Source organism: Drosophila yakuba, chromosome X, assembly GCF_016746365.2.
Source record: "Drosophila yakuba strain Tai18E2 chromosome X, Prin_Dyak_Tai18E2_2.1, whole genome shotgun sequence".
Taxonomy (NCBI): Eukaryota; Metazoa; Arthropoda; class Insecta; order Diptera; family Drosophilidae; genus Drosophila; species Drosophila yakuba.
In genome coordinates, this window is record NC_052526.2 from 9,024,822 (window position 1) to 9,045,104 (window position 20,283).

Below are 20,283 nucleotides of genomic sequence, written 5' to 3' on the forward strand. Positions count from 1 at the left end.
TGGGCCAAAACAATGATAATAAGTAAAATGTGTAAGACTTTTCCCGCGACAAACGCGATCTGCACTGAAAATACTGCCCATCTATTTATGAAATCGATTAGTTAAAGACATTTTATTTCGATTATTGGTTCGTTAATTTCTACAAGCTCGTTGCTGTTATATTGATCGTATTTAAGTGTATTTTTCGTGTGTATTTTTTTCTGTGTGGTCATGATTCCAACTAGGCAGCTAGTACAGCCGAATCCTTATTAATATTTGTACATATATTTATCTGGTCTGCTGTTTTCCAGAAACGCTCGAGGTCAAAGAGATAAACGGAAGCTGATCTGCGCTCCAATTGAACCTTAGGACAACGACTGCCGTCGCGAGACAATGCAATTTGCATATTAAGACAATGCTATCTATACATCTCCAAAGCACCGAAAGTATCTTCTGCCTTTTCTGGCTATCAATGCTCCTTTTCAGCATTTTATTTCCGAACCGATGGGGTTCGTTTTCTTTTCAAAGACAGAGAGAGAGAGGAAAAAGTTAATTGCAGGGGAAGAAATTAACACTTGACTGGGGCGACGAAAAACAACTTTTGCCACAACTTTAGTCCTCGTAGTCGTAAAAAAAAAAGAAAAAAAAAATCCAGAGAAGAAGAACCAACGAAACAGAAGCCAGTGGAAAGTTATAGGCCAACAAGTGCAGATAATATTTATGGGCAAGACAAAGCCGCAACACAAGATGGCCATGTACGAGTATCTGGCTCCCTTTACAGCCAGTTTTGTGGTCAGTATTTCTGGCCCAAACGTCGCCTACTATCTTATGCCATTTTACTTTATGGGACATTTTGCTATTTCATAAAGCCAGCCTAGGGGATTGCATGCCCAGGAGTGGGAATGGGTTGGTGTGCTAGGATAGGATAGCATAGAATAGCATAGGGATAGTCCTTGTTCTTCCAGCATCCTGGGTGTCCTGGTGTTTATTAAATGCTATTCACAAAGGCAGGCAGCAGGCGGGCCTAAAAAACCCTAAAAAACAAACAAACAACCAGCGCAAAAAGATCTCGCAATGCCCCTTAACGACTTTCGATTGCCGTTCCTTTGTTGTACACTATCCTGCAGTTTTGTTTAATTAATTTATTAGGAATTTCAGAAGTTTACTGATTCTGCACAATACAATTCATCTATTCAAACACAAGGAGCTTAAAAATCTAAAATTCTAGCTTAAAGCAGAACTAGGATTCGCTGAACTCTAGAAATATTATTATTTAAGAGATCTTTTCATTACAACTTTAGAGTATCCGGCATTTCGACTTCGTGCTACGTCTCTCAACTTTTTTTCACTGGCCCCTGGTATTTTTTTTGTTCCTCACTATCTTTCGCAACTTTTTGTGTCACATTTATCGCACTTTATAATTAAAAGATGAACAAAGAAAGGCGACCACACTGCTCAGCGCAGAAATATATGAAAAACGAGCTGTTTTTTATATTGTCAGGGTGTCAGGCGGGGATTTTAGCAGGGAGCACCCCGTTCTGTGGCTACTTGTTTGTTGTTTTTGTCAAGTCCCTGGACGCCGTCTTATCAGTTGGCTAAATAATGATAACAATAAACAAAAGTCAAGCCATTGTTGTAAACGGTTTTGCTCAGCTGCCTGCTTCTTCTACTTTGGCATCGGCTGCCTGTTCTTTTAATAAATTACATATTTATGTATCTTCAGTTGACTTTTGCCGCGGAGTCGAGTCCCCCGCTAGTTGGCATAATTGTTGGACCCACGCGATGCGATGCTATGCGATGCGACGCGGCGGAAGATTAACAACTTCCGAAATGGCTTTTTTAATGACACCAATTATGAGTTTCTTATCGGGACGGCAGCTGGACACCTCAGCTCCCAGAGTCTTTGCATTCGACAACCTTTTTTTTTTTTTTTGTTTCGGACACTTCTTCTTCATTTCGAACTTTTAATGAAGTAATTTTTCCTCTGGTTCCCCAGCGTGTTTCACCCAAAAAAAAACTGGGGAAAACTTACCGGGGGGAGGTGTACAAATATTATTATAGGGCGACTTTCGCTGCATTGTTTGTCATTTTTAATCTCGGCTTCCCCAGTTTTTATACGAGGTATTCAAAATATTATGGGTATAATGTGTGCGGTTTTCGTGAGCATTGGCTTGTCAACTTTTAGTGTTTTTGTTTAAAGGGATATTGCATATCTATGCATTTTCAATATTTCTTTTTATTGAATCATTATTATTATATGCAATCATAAAATGGGTATAAAAAAGTCGATTCGCCTGGCTAAAGCATTCTAACTTTTTTGTTTGCCTTTTGAATTGTTTCCCTTTTTGTAGTTTCGGGTAATATTTATTTTTTGGGCGCGCTTTGTTTGTGCAGCTTCTTAAATAGTTGAGTGTGATAAGAAAACTTGGAAATGGGCCAAAGTTCTCGTGGGGAAATAAAAGTGGGTAATTGCTAGCATTTAGTAGCTGAGCTTAAACTCGCAGCTGGGTGCAATACGCTTTTAATAAAGCAGTTTTAGAATACTAAGTTTCAGACTAAATGAATAGATTCCAAATATCATGTGTCTCGCACTAATTGAAAGCTTATAAAGGCACAATTTAATCCTTTTCTGTCAACCATCTAGCCAACCTTCACCCCTTAATGGACTGGGAAGTAATGAAATCAGGGCACTGCACTTCTCACTTGAGTTCCTCCAACATTCCCCTACGTCTGGCTAAGCCCCTTGAATGAGCACCGATATCCATTCACATCCATTCATTGAGGCCTCGACCATTCATCAGTTGATTTGGCGCAGTTGACTCATCGTTTTCCCATCGTCATCCTCACATCTTTCCAGCTTGCCATCTTTCCATCTTGCCACCTTTCACTTGACCGATGGACAACTGACCAACTGCATCGTTCCACGGACCGGAATCGGTTTCGAAATATTTGTCGCCTCCAATCAGGGAACTTGAACGATTTGTTTGCGCATGCAGATGAGCAACTTCAATTTGTTTGAGCCGATAATTTGGTGTTTGTTTCATCGCTAATGAAGCCAATGCCGATTTGCCAGTTCTTCAGATTGAGACCGAGATTGAGATGGAGATGAAGATGGAGATTTAGTTTCCCCAGGTTTTTCATTCCCAGCGATTGTGCAACGTCATTGCGACGAGGTGTCGGAGCAGCTAAACTTCGTCTGGTTGATTAATTAAATGTAATTGAGTTTTAATAAGCCGGCAAAAGGGCAAAAAGGCCAAGCCCTGTAAAAACAACTGCCACACTGGGAAAAAATGTGGCAAAAGGGCAGCAAATACTTCTTGAAAACAGCGCAAGAAATCCATACTTTAGCCTAAACTCATTTGCAAAATTTATTGGCTAGAATTTACTTAGATTTTCTTTGTCTTCATAGAATTGCCTGAGTGAATGGGTATGCAGACCAATTTAGAAATCCCAATTAATTTCCCAGTGGAAGATGCGGGTGTCACCGAAGGTCGCAGTTGTCGAACCAACAGACTCATTAACGACTCCACTCTGACTTTGGAATCCGTGAGCTGTGAGCTGTGGGATTGGGAAAGCCATCGAGTTGGGCTCTCCATCTCCGCCAGCGCTTAACAATCACTTAGCGCATTATTAAAAACGCTTTTTGATTGCGCTTTGGCGTGTTGGCCCATTGAAATCGATAGGCGTAGCCCAGTGGATCTTGGCCAGCGGCTGAGCGTTAGATACCCTAGCTCCACAGATCTTGACAGGGTATCATAGTATTTCAATCTATAAAAATATATCGTACTTAAACGAAATTAAAATAGTTTCATCGGAATTCTAAATAAATATGTAAGGTAAAATATTATTACTTGGTTCAGTTGCTGTAATGGATACAAAATGAAATCCCAATAAATCATTTTCTTACTTTCCCACTCCGCTTTGTAGAGTATTACCCATCTCGACCATCGTCTTCAGCTCAAAACTCTCCTTCTCTAGTTTCAGCCTCCGCTACATTTTAATTGACCATGGCCAAGAAGTCGCACTTGGAAATGTCTCAATCAAAAACAAAAAAGAAACAAAAATAAAAGGCAGAAAACCCGAAAATCGAACACAGACACAACTGCCCACAGTAAATCTACATAAATTTTGTGGTCAAGAAGGAGAGACACACACAAAATACGGGAGGAAAAATTAAATAAAATAAAATAAAAAGCCGAATTGAAACTTTTTCTTTTTGTAGGCACGCCTTTAACATATATCTTTACTCGTCAGTGTGTGTTGATAATTTGCATTTGATTACGGCTGTTTGCCGTTGGGCTGCGAAAATTGTTGTTCCGGCAAAAGGCTTTGATTTCTAATCAATGCTGTTGGATCTTGTAGAACGAAGATTAGTAGGAGTTTCTTTTGACACGGGTCTTACGATACTTGATCCGATACTTCTCGGGACCCTCCTCCCAAAAAGTTGTCTTGTTTTTCGGGAAACGAACTCCCTCCACTCCCCTGATGAAGTTGTCAATGTTCTTTGGGGACGACTGCCTAATAGGATCGTTTGCAGACCTCAAAAATTAATAATATGGCATTAACAATGGGAATATCTACGACTTGTAAGTGTGTGTGTGTGTGCGGGGGACAAAAGGCCAAAACTCAATAACAATAAAAATAACAAGATGTCATAAAATGGGAATGGACTGGAGTGGCCCAGCCAGCCAGTCAGCCAGCCAGCAGAAGAAAAGCCGAAAATAAATAAATAAACAAGTTACCGGAATGCAAAAGGCCAGAAAAAGATGCTCGGAGTTGAGGGTAAGCATTCAAAAAAGGATAATTACGTGCTTGAGCAGCAAGCAAATAAAAAAAAAAAAAGAAACCAAATTAAAGTGAGCCCGTTTTGCCTACGGCAAGTAAATGCCACTCCAGCCCCAGCCCAAAAAAAAAAAAAAATCCAAAGAGACAAGACCAACCACCGAAAGCGAGAAATGAAAAGGAAATCTAAAATTTGTCAAATGAAAATATTTTTCAAAAAGGGAAAACGATGAGTGCCACCCAAAACATCCAAAGCACCCAGAACACCCAACCACCACCCTCAAGACAATGAAAGCTAGATTATTGTTTGTTGGCTTTCCCTTTTTCCGAGTTGCCGCTTCGATGACTTAATCTCGTCGTCTTTTGGCGCCTGTCAGGCTGCGAAAAGAGTCGAGAAATCTCGACAAGATAGTCCCAACCCTTTTCGGGGTCTTACCTTTCGAACAGGTGACCATTTGTCAGGATCCAGAAATCTTCCCATCCCAAAGCATCAACCCCATCCTCATAGAAAGCCCCTGCTCGCTCGCGATGAACATCCCCATTTGGCTAAAAACGGGGTGGCATAGAACGTCGGCATAGAACTTCAATTTGGGAAATACTTTCGCATCGCACAAAATATTTGTGTAAAATTTAATTAAAGCAAAAATACCCCATACACCCAACATAACATCGATGGATGCCCGGATGAGCAAAGCAATAACACAACGCAAACTAAATGCAAACAACGTTCGAAGGGCCAAAAGTGCGATGGGTTGAATGAGGTTTACCGACGACCAAACTACTCGGTAGTTGAGCTGCATTTTGCTCACTTTTTGGACACTTTTCCAGAACCCACAAGGTAATAAAATAAAATGGATTTAATTGTTAGTCAAATTGGCAGAGAAAGTCAAGGCGAATTTGGATTCATTATGTTTATTAGTCAGAGGAATGACAGCATTTTATTTATGTTGCCAATTTATAGAAGACCAAGTCAGAATAAAAAAGAGAGATTTCTATTAAATTGTAGTATGTTTAAGGTTCGTATTCCTGCTAAAACATTTTTTTCTTAAAAAAAGCTTCCAATGCTTTGGTGATCAACTAAAGTTTTCGTCTTTACTTCGGTAAACTATAACAAAAGTCCACTTGGAGTAACACCCTCAAGGTATTTCCCTCTAGATAATCAAGTGCTCATCTTTACTCCGATCTGGAGGTTTGTAATTAAGTCACCTGGGCAAAGCCCTCTCCCCAAATTTCCCCGAGTGTGTGAGAAAATTAATTTCCAGCCGAAAAACCAAAAAAAAAACCAAAACTGATGCCTGTGAGTGATAGGCCGTTGTAACTTTCGCAGCCCAAAATCGGCTCAGAGTTAATTATTTGCCTGACCCTGGGCGAGTTGTACACACCTGTTCGAATGGCCCCCCTTCCCGCCCTTATCTTTTTGGCCACACCCCCACCCATACTCGCCCCCTGCCCCTCCCCTGCCCCTTTGCCTGGCAGCATCATTCGACAGTTTCAATTTTAATGACTTTTAACGTCTCCCGCTTGATTTTGAAGCTTTGCTTTTCCAACTTGAATTTGCTTTTCATTTATTTTATCTCATTTTATTTTTCTCGTTGCTTGTTTGTTTATCTTTTGTTTGCCAAGGGGTGTGGGGGCGGGGGGAAGTTGGAGGGTTAATATTTGAATTGGCTTTTTTCCACAGGCGTGGCCGCCGCCCTTCCAAAAATGTATAAAAAAAAAATAGAAAATAACGACGAAAAACAACAACGAAATTAAGAAACATGTTGCAATTTGGTCAACTCGCCTAATGAGCTTTTTATTTGACTAAAAAACTCTGGCGGAGTATATGTAAAGTGCTTCAGGTTGTTGTGCAGTTGGAACGGGGTATAACTGCAAAGTTAGTAAAGGTACAACTTTTTGTACGTTAAAATGCATTAAATATGTGTGTTTTGGTGCAACAAAAAAGTTATTGTCCACAATTAGCCAAGGCTATAAACTATTCCTGATGTAGATGTCAGATTTGAAAAGTACTACGCAATACCATAAAAATATATAGAAATCAGATAGTAATAAATATGAAAATGTTTCACCGCTTTTCGAAAGGTCGTGTATTTGCTCTACCTGAAGTTAAAGAGATGGTTTAAAGTGATCTCAATTTCCTCGCATGCATGTTTTTTTTTAAATATAACTTGCAGGGAGAAGTTCGAGTTTTCCGAGTGCAGGTTTTGATTGCACTTCACACCTATGATGCACCTGACGCCGACTGAGAGGCGTCATTCACGTCGTTTTCTTTTTTGGCCACTTTGCGCAACTTCTTCGCCCCGTTTTCGAGATTTCACCAGTTTTTTCTTCTTTTTCGGATAAATTTTCCCGCTGACAGGCTGAAAAGGCTGAAAAGACTGTGAAGGGGCGAATGTTCTGTACTTTACTCGATAATTAGCTGTATTTGGAGCAGATTTTATGGCATGTTCGCATGAGGTGAGAGCTAATTTCCCAAAAAAAAATATATATTTAACTCGAGGCGTATAAAAAGTGAGAAACTGAAATGCGGACGACCCGTGTGTTTGTTTATCTATAAAACAAATCCAAGAACATATCAATCAAATTGGCTGACTAAATGCTGCATCAAAATAGGTTAGTCAGGGGCATAAAACACACACATAACGCAAATGTGAATAAATTTTCATGGGAAATTTAAAATACATTTTCTCTGCTCAACGTGATTTATGGTAAAAGTTTACAAGATTTATAAGAAACTAAATAAATCAATTTAAAGATGGAAAATCCAATTAGTCAAAGTGTAAATGGTATGGGTAGATTTTTATAATTATGCTGGTCTTTTAGCCAAATTGTAACCCTTATAGTTTTGATATTTTGCTTTTTATTTAGTTTTTAGCTTTCTCCCAATACCGCAAGCGAATCAATTTTATATTAATCGTGTGAAAACAACGAGGTATCGTCTGTATGGGCTATGAAATTTTCTGTTAGATGCTAGTTAAATGCTTTCTTTGCCTTCAATGAAAATCTTCCCGTAAATCTTCCCATAACCAACATGTTTCACTTGTGGTCATTTTATGGCGCCCACCACACAAACTTCTGGTCTTTTGTTATTATTTCCCTTTTTTTTCCGATTTTTCAGGTGGCCATGGGAAGCAGGCAAGGTGCAGGCGGCAACAATAAAAAGGCGAGTTGCAGCGGCCGTTGCAAGTTTCTTGTGTATTGCTGTTGCTCAAATCTCGAATCGCATGTCCAAGTGTTTTGAAGCGTGCAACATTTCGGCGGCCGAGGGGATGCAGCTGGAGATGGAGCTAAAGATGCAGTTGCAAGTTGCAGTTGCCGATGAGGAACTGAGAAGTTGTTGCGGCGAGTGTGGCAGTGTGTTGCTGCGGCATAAGTCAACATGTCGGCGGCAACACCATGTGCCATGTGCCATGTGCAATGGGAGATGTGCAAGATGCAATATCCAATGTTGCTGTTGCTGCTGCTGCTGCTGCCTGCATAATTCTCGCTGTGTGTTGCATGTTGTAAATGTTAAGCGCGGCAGCAACTTTGGCGGCGTCCAAGTTTTTCATCTGAGCATTTGCGCTTCACTGCGATTTATTTGCCCGTTGTTTGTAATGCCATTTATTGCTGCGATGTTGGTTGTTCGATGCCTGGATGTTGTTGCTATTGCTGTTAAATGCTTATTTACATTACGTTTAGTGGCACTTGGCAGCGGCGTTTCCACCGAAAAAAAACTGAAAACCATGTTGAAACTGAAAACTGAAAACTGAATCCTCAAGACCCAAAACCAAACGAACGCCCCTCATTTCCCGTCGAAGGTGAGAAGAAGTCGTTGTTGCCACTGCACACATTTTGATTTATGGCTTGCCTTCGGCTGCTGGCTTTTTATGTCCGATATGCCATACATATCATTATGCTGGACACAGTGGGTTGATCAAACGGACTCGAAAATAATATACATATATGCTAGTTTAGTTTTATGGCGGAATTAGTTTTATTGAGCGAATACTTTAATGCTTCTGTTTATCAAAAAGATTTCCTTGCCAATAGCATTTGATTCTGAATATACGTGAAAAAAAAACGGTTTCTTGGTCAAAGACATAGAAATAATGATCAAAATATAGAAAGTTAAAACTCGTTAAGCTTTTAATTTCATCTTCAATCGATTGGCATTCAAAACAAAAAATTTTGATGACAATTTTTGAATTTTTGCCGAAAATTGTTTTTTTGTGTTTTGTGACTATAAATATCAGTATTTTGATCAGAACATTCGAAATATTGGTCCGAATATGAAATGTAATACCTCGTTGAGCTCGTAATTAAATTTCCAGTCGAACTGTGTTTTCAAAAAAAAAAAAAATTTTTTTCACATTTTTTGCAATTTTTGATGATGGTACCCCTTACAAAAAATGCGAAAATTTGGCCAAAAATTATTTTAATAAAGTCGGTCCAAAAGTGATTTGGTTGGTTAGTTTTCGTAATTATGAGTAAAAATATGTTAATTTTTTGGTTGTCTGATTATTTTTAGCCAAGTTATACCGTAAATGCCAATCCTAAATATTGAAAATTTGCCGAAAATCGTTTTTCTGATTTTTTACGTAAATAATTATCAATATTTTGATCACAGCATTCGAAATATTGGTCCGAATATGGAATGTCATACGTCGTTGAGCTCGTAACTAAATTTCCTATCAAACTGTGTTTTCAAAAAAAAAAAATTTTTTCCCACATTTTTTGCAAAATTTGATGATGTTACCCCTTACAAAAAATGCGAAAATTTGGCCCAAAATTATTTTAACAATGTCGGTCAAAAAGTGATATCTTTGATTAGTATTGGTAATTATGAGTTAAAAACAGTAATTCTTTTAACTTTCTGACCATTTTTAGCCAAGTTATGAAGAAAAAAGCAACCTAGAACTAATTTTAAAGCCTGTTTTTTAAATCTACATAACTGATGATATTTTAACCAAAAAAACCTTTGCTCTCCACAAACTTCTTGACCCACCCATGTGCAGCTATCTTTTTCCATGCCTTCCGTGTCTATTGTTGCAGACAGCTGATATTGATGTTGTTGTTGCGCATGGGCAGCTGCCCCAAGTTGCAAGTTCGCCGCATTTCGAAGGGAATTCTCGCAATTCAAATTCAAATTCAAAGGAATTCCCAAGAGCAACACCCAAGACCAACAACAAAATGGAAGTGGCAAGTACACATATGCTTGTTGCTGCTATTTATGTACAAATGTATTAGCAACAAAAATGATTTAATAGATTCCACGAACAGACACGACTCCTCCAAAAAACCCCCCCTTCTCTCACTCTCACTCTGTGAAAAACCCAACCCGCTGGCATTCCTCGAGTTTGTGTGTTGACATTTGCCAACTGGCTCGGCATTCAAAGCCTATTAAAAATGTATCCGACAGCTCCATGAAGTATGCAACAAACTCTTATGCCGTTTTCTTTGCCACATGGACTGGAATCCCGATCCTGGGATGGGATGACATGGGATGGGCTAAGATATGAAGGCAACCAGCCCCTGATCCAATTAACTGCTTACACAAAACTCAAATGGCCAGACAAATAGAGACGACGTCGACGGGGTCGAGTTCCGTGCTCAGAGATATGTGTATATAAATGCATATATGTATATATCCCCATTCCCATACCCATTCCCGTTTCACCTGATCCACATCCTCGACCAGCAAGTAATAACAGTTAAAATCAACGCACGGCATTCGTCCTCACATCCCAGCTGGCCTTTGGCCATTTTCTAGCAGCCAAACACATGAACATGTGCCTGAATGGATGGGGAAGGACTCAGATCCTTTTTCTACCTTTTGAAGCTGTGGCATAGAAATGGCCAAGCGCTGTCCTTGCACTTTGATAAGGAGTTGGAATCATAAATCCATGGCTCACAGACAAGAATAAAAAAATTGGATTGTGAACATTCAAACAAAAAGGTTGCAAAGTTTTTAAAATAGTCATTTATAGTAGTTGCTAGGTTTAAATTTATGATCCTACCATTTGTAGGGCATCCACAGATCGTTGTAGCTGCACTCACCGATCCGCCCAAAGCTGCTGACTTAACTTTTCGTTTTGTTTTGGTTTGTTTGGCTTTTGAGCTCCCTGTGTCCTGGCTGCCTTTGCCCTTTGCTTTTGACATTCGTTGGCTGATGAGCCTGCGAAGGATTTTGGCTGCTGGGGTTGCATGTTGTGCTTTGTGTGGCGTTATGTGCATAAAAAATAATCATAATCACTTGAAAGCCAAGTCCAAACCAAACCAAACCAAGCCGAACCGAAACAAATGCCAACTTAAGTCCAAAGGGCCAAATATGCAGAATAGCAAATATGAGGGCATTTTTTAAGCTGCCAGCATTTTGCCAAACATTTCGAGGGGCGATAAATAACAACATAAATGAAGCAAGTGCCAAAGTGTGTTGTAAAAAGTTGCTAAATATTGCTAAATATATTTCGCTAAGCACCACTGATGAAAGTGAATACGCAAATACTGATGTGCAAAAATTAAAGCCACTGGGCAGGATATACATATGCCCAAGGATGGGCAGAATATATGGGCGAGGATGCGAGGATGCAAGGATACGAGGACGAGCGTGAAGCCGACTATGTGCTGGCCAGTAAATCAGAGCGTATGGCGATGACAGCCTCGTCATAGACAGCCGGCCATCATAACGAATGGTCTAGGTGTCCCCGGTTCTATTCAGGCTCCCAAAATGACAGACCCACCGGCTGAAAGGGCGCCACCTGGGGTCTTTCATTTAGCAATGATGTAGTGCTCCCTCCATTTCATACCTGGTAAATTGCATTTTAGGTTTAATAACTATTAAGTACATATTGCATCTACTAGATATGGTAATAAGGTTTCATTCCATCTGCAGTTATAAGCTCGGCAATCTTTACATAAAAGTTTTTACCTAACCAATTCAGTAAAATGGGAATGCCCAGAGTGCAGGGCATCAGCAAGTCGGGAGTCCAGATGCTCTAGTTATTTTCTTGTATTTTTTCTGTATTTTTTGCACACTGAAGTGCGCATTTGACAAGCCCGGTAAACAACAATTAAAATGACAACGGAGTAGATGGCGAGGCGAAAGGATTTTTGCACGTTTCGCTTTCTACTCATTGGGACCCCGCATGTCCCCCTCCTCCGCACAATCCATTCATCCTTATCCCAGTGGGGAAGGAAAAGTCCACGAGTGCAAAAAAAAAAAAAAAATGGGAAAAAATTCATGAAATGTTACTGATGAAAACTGACATAAGGCGACTGGCAGGGAATGCTGTGCGAAATTATAGCCACAGGACATTCACACACAAAGCAGCGGAATCACAGCCAAACAAAGCCCAAACCCCGCCCAAAAAGGATGGGCAAATAACTTGAGGACATGCCAATGCAATTTCGAATCAATGTCCAGGGGAGCCAGCCAAAAAAAAAAATAGAAGAAAACAGGAAAAACGGAGACAAAATCGGAAAATGTCAAGGGAAAAAATCTGGTGGTAGCGGCAAAAACTGGCAGATGGGAAAATGCATTTACAAGGCAAAGGTGATGAAATAACCTTTAACTTGGTCAACAAAAAAGTAAAAATGATTATATAAAAGGGCTTATTTATGTATATGTACTGCTCATTTATTTCCTTTAAGCAGTTTCATTGGAAATGCATTTAAAGACACTGAAGTGAAAATTAATTGACTAAATAACTAATTGATTTCTGTACTCAGTTTGAACGGATTAGTTTATAACTAACTGAAATTTATAGGTTTTATGCATATTCATGCATCATTAATAACACCCCTTATTAGCTAGTGATGATGCCCTTGTTTTTCTGCGATGATATATAGACATCATTCGGCGGCCGCCAAATCATTCCATTCGATTTTAGTTGGACAAATTGTTTGGCTAATTTGCGCGGCATTTTCGTAAGCCCCCGGCACATTTATCACCACTCCGTCGCAGCGAAGCATTTTCGACCCGTCCATCAGAGGAACTATTTCTGGTCGGCGGCCACGGCAACAACATGGCGTATGAGTAATGTCTTGATTTGCCAAACGTTTTAACGGATTTAAATTTATTTATTGTGCGCCATCTCAACAACGCCGACGTTAATTTTAGCCACATCTCACGAATTTGTTTGCTTTTGTTTTTGTTCAAATTTAAATTCAAATTGAAAATCACATCGCTCTCCTCTATTTTCATCTGCTCTTCAGCTTTATGACTCCCATGACTCGCCCGTACATTATATATATATATATCTTCAGATTTCTGGATCCTAGGCCCGATTTGAGTGCGGATGGAGGTGTGATAAACTGCATTCGCCATATGATTGAGGGGTTAAGTGCGGGTCAAAGTTGGCTGCCGTCTTAACTCATTAAAAATATATGTATTATGTATGTTCATATGTACGAGTATGTGCGCCAGCTCTCCTTTGTTCTCGACACCTATAAATCTAAGGCGAATTTATGCTGCGAGTTGGGAGTTTGGCAATTTATGGTAAAAGAATGTTGAGAATGAATGGTTTCCGGCGCACAGAGAAATAATGGGACTGCATCTGTGCATTAATCACGATTTTCCCGGGACTCTTTCGTAATTCGCTCTCTAAGATATTAGCCCCTTTTACCATAAGGGGTTATTTTGTAAGCCGAAAGATTGCTTTATTATTTGTTGATCCATTTAATGAACCATAATTTTGGCCATCGGCATCGAAGAACCCTTGGGGTGTTAAAAGAAATTTCCATGAAATACGCCATAAAGTATACCAACTTCCGCCTTAAAGTTTTTTACTTTATTATGCTTGGCTAGCAAGATATGCATTAGAAATTGTTTATTGACTTTTGCGCATTATTATGAAATGATATATTGCGGAAACAGCAAATCGTTTATACATATCTGAATAATTTATTAACCTAAATATTCCTCATCCTGAGCTCAGTTTTTACTACTTCCTTCGCCTGTTTTACATAAAATCCTTCCATATGTGTGGCATATATTTGGGAAACTCCTAATTTAGTGAGTCCTTGCATGCAAATTGCCTGCTGTTATCGCCTGCTCATTAAAAGCCGACCTAAATCGTTTTGCAGTTAGTTAAAAGATAGCATCACGTGCCCTTCAATTCGATTCCATTCCATTCGCTTCGATTTGGATTTCCATAACCATTTTCGTTGCGTTTCATTTCGATTCGATTCGAGTGCAATCTGCTCGCATATGTTCGCTTTTTCCGAATTTTCTGTGGTTTTTTCTTTTCACACCGCTCATCGGAAATATTTTCCGGCCTGGACATTTTTCGTTTCCCTTTTCATTGTTGTTGTTTTTCGGTCTGTAATTGCTGCCTGTTGGCTGTTGTCTGTGTTGTTTTCGTTGTTATTGTTGTTGTATTTGTTGTTTTTGTAGCCGTTGTTTGAGGTCACATTGAACGTCAAAAGCGGCGATGGCAACGTTAATTTCGTTTGTCCATAAACATGCTACATATGCTGCGCGGGTCCTTTGAGCTGAAATCCGAGGGGGTGAGACGCAGGGATGCAGTGACGCAGGGACGCAGAGGTCGGTTGCATTTTGCAACCCTAATAAACCGAAGGGCGGCGTGCCCAGGGGGCGTGGCCGGGAGAAGGAGTAGGAGAGTCTGGCACACGTGCCGGCCTCTGATAAGACCGTCTGCCTTCCATTTCCATTTTCATCTCCCATCGCCCATTTTCCATTTTCCCGCCCCGTATGGTGTGACTGTGATTTATGCACTAAACAATACTAAAGGTCTCCCGGCTGCATGTCCTTTCCCTCCTTTCCCGATCCCCCCCTTACCCTAGCATCGCCATCCAACTGGATGAGGAAAAAATTGCAATGTTATGGCACGTGATGACCACGAAGGACACTTTCATCAAGTGCCTGCAATGAATGATGCCAGTGCTTTTTCCATTCACATGGAGCCATCTAATATGAAGTGTAAGTGTAAGCCAATGAAAAATAGGTTACATATATAGTTTGATTTTACAAATATTGCAGCTCATCAATTTATATGCAAATGCTGAATATCCTGGTGGTAAACTGCACATTTTTGCTAATAAAATGATAAAGCAAGTCTCCCACTCTTTGTATGCCACACATATCTGAACCCTTACAATTTTGTCAGTTCTAATGCACGAAATCAAATTCCAGCATCAAAATCAGAAGAAATCGAAAACCCAAAACCTTCCCTGCTCTCGTTTTCATGTTCGATTGTCGGGAATTATGTGTTCGCTCTTGTTGAAAATGCTTATCAAATTAATTTCGCTTAAATTCGCGCTTATTGTTCGAGCTCAGCCAGTTTTTAGAGGGTTAATTGCGAGGGTTTATCCCGGGGTTTCTGGATTCAGGATTCTGAATTCAGGATTCAAGATTTGGAATTCGGCAATCCGGACATTGGTAGCGGAATATCGCCCTCGAAGTCTCGGCATTGTGTCCTGATTGAATGTTATTGCTGTTGTTTGTTTGTTTGCTTGTTTAGCCTGGCCAAAGGTAAAGTCTCGATTTCGCCTCGGTGGCGAGGGTTGGCCCAAGAGTTGCTACTTGATTGGGTCTCACTTACCTACGGATATTATTGTATGTGCGCATACTTCCCCCATAACACTCTACACGTGTCCATCGAGTTGTTCAATTATGGCTAAGCCAAATCCGCAGCACAAACATTCATGCCTTTGGGTTTTCCTTCATATTTTCGCTTCCAGATTCCTGTTCCTCCTCCAGCATGCTTCTTATCCTTGGCGTGGAAAAGAGCAACCCCGTGCCGAGTGAAACTAAGATGAAGACCAAACACACGCGACTGGCTCGAAAAATTGAAATCGAAAATTCTAATGGAGTTGTCGCCAGTCGCCAGCTCCAGATTACCATTTTAAGCATTTGCAACCCTGCACTCCAGCGATATGCTTACTTTCTGTATTTTAACTTTGTGTCCCGATATGTTTGCCCAACAGATTGAGCTGGCTGGCTGGCCAGGAGCAGAATGTCCTTGGGGGAAAATACTCGCCCCGAAGGTAACATAATTTCGCATCGATATATTCCCCTTTTGCGGCGTCTGTTTTCCCATTTTTCATGGGGGAGTTGGTTGACTTTCTTGGCCTAGGTAGGATGTGTCGCGGGAAAATCTCCTGGCCGGGTTATTCCGCACAACAGAAGTTTAGGTAAAAGAGCCTCTGTGGCTCAGGTAAGATCCCTCGAGTGTGTTTATAAGCCCTCTCAATAATATTGGCCAATAAAACGAAGCCTAATCCAATACTTTTCCCAGAGGTGTGTTTGAGATAAAAATACGCCACCTAAACACTTTGTATAGGAAATAACATCTAATTAAAAAACCGCATATTAAATTGTGACTTTCAAAATCAAACGTACAATTTCATAATATTGTATTATTTTGTATAAATAATGTAATTGTGTAAATTAAGGTAGGAATGTACCTGCATCAAGCCCACCAAAGTTGTTTATATAGTGACTCTCCTTCCATTACTTATAAATAAACAAAAAGGCTGAACTGAAATCTGTTCGTTGTTTATAGAATATTCCCAGAGCTGAATTATTTATTTCAAACTACTAGTATGCCCTTGCTTTTGGATCTTAAACCCTGTTTATACAAATATTTAAAATTATTTTCGGAATTTCGGTTAATTATCTAAAAAACCATATAGTCATAGACAAAAAGTGCTAATATATAGTATATATAAATTCCCATCCAGATTTGTAGATCCCCGTATCCCGACTAAAATATAAAATAGGAAATGGTTTGCTGACTCACCTTTGCACTCGTTGGCTTCCTTGGCGGTGGCCCGTGCCCATGGGCGATCGAAGTGGAATGGCTTGCAGCGTTCGCAGTCCCTTCCAGCGGTGTTGTGGCTGCACTCGCAGTTCAGCTGCCCACTGCCGTCCGTGGAGCACTTGGAGGCGTGTCCATTGCACTTGCAACGTCCGCCCACGGAGAAGTCCGAGATGGCATAGTGCAAACCACCGCCGGATGTGGTCACATCACCACCGAGATTCGACTCAATATTATTGCCAGCGGGTCCATTGGCCAGGGGCACACTGTACTTGCCGCTGGCCAAGTCCGCTGCTCCGCCGGCTTCCAGTGAGAGCAGGGCCTGCGGATCGGGGCGTTGAAGGCGGTGGAAGACCACCCGGATATCGGTGGCCGTCACCCAGTCCTGCAGCACCGGCGATGAGTCCAGATCCCGAGCCGATGGCCGTCCCTCCAGTGTGCTGAAGGCAATCCTGGAGACCAGTGGCCTGGTGACATCGCTGCAGCGGGCCTCGTGCTCATTGTGGCGCCCAGTGGATTGGCGGGCGGGTCGTCCGAATAGCCGGCGGCACTGGGAGCTAAAGAACTGGAATGGCTGCCAGCTGAGTCCGTGATCGGTGCTCTTGTAGATCACCATCGAATCGGGACGCGGTGCATGCGGGCACAGCTGCAGGATCACATAGGTCAGCTCGAACTTCTTGCCCAGCGAGAGGGTCAAGGTCACGTTGTCGCCACTTCCGGTTACCGGTTCACTGCGCCAGCAGGTCACATTATTCGAGTTATTCAAATCGGTCAGCGAGCGGGCTGGAAAGCTGCGCATCGGATCCGCCATGTCGCAGGTGTGGCAGGAGCGGTCGTGATCCTGGTACTCGCAGTACCGCTGCGCACCCGACGATCCGCACGTGGAACTGGCCACCACTGGTGCATCGTAGGCGGCGTTCACAAAGTCCGGAATGCAGGTGCGTGGCTCGTGCGCCTTATTGTAGCACGGATCATCCGGCGGCGCCTGTTGCGGAAACATCTTCAAGAGCACATCATTGGAGATGCACTGAATGTGGGTGAACCTGGTGGTTCCCAGCAGCAGGAGCAGCAACAGTCCACCGATCAGTGGAGGCATGTTTGTGGTCTCAGTGAGTTTTAGCTGTTTTTTTTAATCACTCAATTTCACTCAAAACAAATCGAAATCAGCCGTTTTTTTCAGTTAAAAAACTCTTTAAATTTGGTAATGTAAAAGTATAAACTTTCAACTGTTTTGTAGTTTTAAAAATCACTAATTCTTGGTAGTTAATTGTTTCGGCGAAGCACAATCATAAAAATATTTCAAATTTTCAAAACCGTTTACGAGTTGTAGATTTTGAACAAGAACTCCAAGTTCTGTGAATTTCAATAGTTTCAAAAGTCACTAGAGCCGCACCAAACAAAAAATGAGTAAATCGCCAATAGTTTTGAAGTTAACACACTTGAGCACTCAAAAAAATTCGAAATCGCCGCTTTGACAGCCGTTTGCGCACGCGTTTTTGAATCGCGCGTCGCGTCTCAAATCTCCAGCCACTCGAATCGAATCGCAAATCGCGAATCTCCAATCGCAAATCTCCAAACCCAAATCTCAAATCGCGTCGTTCAAATCGCCGTTCGTTGTTCGGCGGCGTTCGGTTCGTAACGTCAAGTCGGGCTGCTTGTCCACAGGCGACTGTGTGTTCGTTTTCGTTCGTCGCTCGTTTTTTCGATTTTTCGGTTTTCCACCTCTGCACGTGCGTGTATGCGTCTCGGTGTGTGTGTGTGTATGTGTGTGTTTGTTGGTGACCGCGCTTAAGATCGCCGCCCGCAACATGTTGCTCCATTATGTTGCTGATGCTGCGCTGCCACACAACAACGCAACCGCTCTCCTCTCTCTTCAGATACATCTCTCAGTCACATTTTGAGAGTTGCGCAGTTCGGGCGCAACATTTGTTGCTTTGCTGGCGCTGCAATTATTTCTTTTTGTTTTTTACATTTATTGCCACTCGGCGACACATTTTGTTGCCGGTTTGTCCGCAAATAGCCACTGTTTTGTTTGCCGTCGATTGTTTTTGTTGACTTGGCCGCACAAACGGGGCCACACAGCAAATCCAAACATTTTGTCCACTTTACGGACAGATAACTGTTTTCTTAAACAGCATTCGTCGTACTCTTTTAGCTTGATAAATTATGTATACGTATCATAAATTAATCGTTTTAAAATTAAATAAAGCATATATTTGGATTTTTTTGTATTTTTATAAGCTTGGGTTTAAACTAAACGTTTGGATACTATTGTTTTTGAAAAATATAAAAAAACGTTGTAATAATTCGAATTTTCTAAGCCATATATCACAATAACTATAAGTACATATCTATCTGCGTAAAAGTTTCATAAGAAGTCTAATAGGAAAACAATCCAATTTAGGAGCATGATAACTTATCGCTCATTCTTCAACTAAATCGATAAAAAAAGTTCGAAGTTCGAGAAATCTTTAGAAAACCTAAACCTAATATTTTTACGAAAATCCAATAAAATGAATCGATGTTTTTCAGTTTAATCAAAGGCCACAACTCAGCCAAATATTGAGAATTTCGAGATGGAAGTAGAAACAGAAGCGAAGACATCGACATCATTGCGTTCTTCTGGCTTTTTTGCTCCGCCCTGTGTTTACCTTTGGATACCCTTGGCTATCGATAATAAAGACGCCTCGAATCTCCAATCTCGAATCTTCAATCCCCAATACCCAATCCCCAACTCTCGTTCTCGCGCTGGCTAAGTTATTAACTAGTCGTTAATGAAAATCATCAATTTTCGAAGGGGGCGCGTAATTACGCCAAGCGGATGGTCATGCCGACGACGATGGCTTCATTATAGCTTTCCCCCCAATCTTCCCCCCTGCTTCTTATATACATCGATATTCCCCACCGCCTACTCCAATATTTTCTGCATTTTGCCTGCACCTTTCTGATAAGCGTTTCACTTTCGGTTCCCTTCGGCTTTTGCCTTCATAAACGGCGTCCACGCGCTTTTGTTTGTTTGTTTTTATTTGGAGGCGCGTATAATTAGCTTGGATGGGGCATGTGTGGTCGGGTGGGCGTAAGAGCGTAGGGGCGTGGCAGCGGTCGAAACCGTATCGTATCGTATATACCTTAATTATTCGACTTCTCATAAGGGGCCCTGGAATATGGGCTTAAACACAATGCTCACACCTAATCGTTGGCAGGCAGGAAAGGTTTATTGTAAATATTGCCTGAAATCGCCTTTAAATTGAATGCATAAATCATAACAGCCTGTTTTCCTAATTAAATATTTTGTAAAGAATAAAAAGAAATAGCTGGAAAATAAATATTCATATTTAACAAATGTAACCCAGTGATTAGAAGTACTTACGTTTGAACCTCTGGCTTAGCAACTGCAACACCTACGACCTTAAGCATGCGATGAAAGACAGCTGGCCGGCTCATTTCCGCTTCCTTTGTTGATGCGGATCCACTTCCACATCCGCAACCACATCCGCATCCGCATCCAGCCAAAACTACTTCTGGTCGAAGGCTTATAGGCGCCTTGGCCTGGAGGAGACTCAAAGAGAGGAGGATGGAAGATGGGGCATTCAAGCTGGATGAGAACTTTTGCTTTATTACCTTGGCAGTAGGCGTGGCTGCGACAACCACAAAGCCCACGACCATGACATGACGAGGCTGTGTATGTGGGTACACTGAGAGAATTTTTGGCAAAATGTACGTTAACTTAAGTCGGTTGTAAACTACTATTTAAGTATGC

The 20,283-nt window shown here is 41.2% G+C and overlaps 1 protein-coding gene across 2 annotated transcripts in view; it reads right to left on the reverse strand.

The window, feature by feature from the left end:
• LOC6524736 (netrin-A) overlaps positions 1-18,203 on the reverse strand; it is a 43,903-nt gene extending 25,700 nt beyond the window's left edge. For both annotated transcript variants that reach the window (XM_002100544.3, XM_015190372.2), the window contains exon 1: positions 16,506-18,203. In XM_002100544.3, the coding sequence (XP_002100580.1) occupies positions 16,506-17,619 (1,114 nt within the window). In that variant the 5' untranslated portion in view covers positions 17,620-18,203. The remainder of the gene's footprint in view (positions 1-16,505) is intronic.
• Between the last annotated feature and the right edge of the window lie 2,080 nt (positions 18,204-20,283).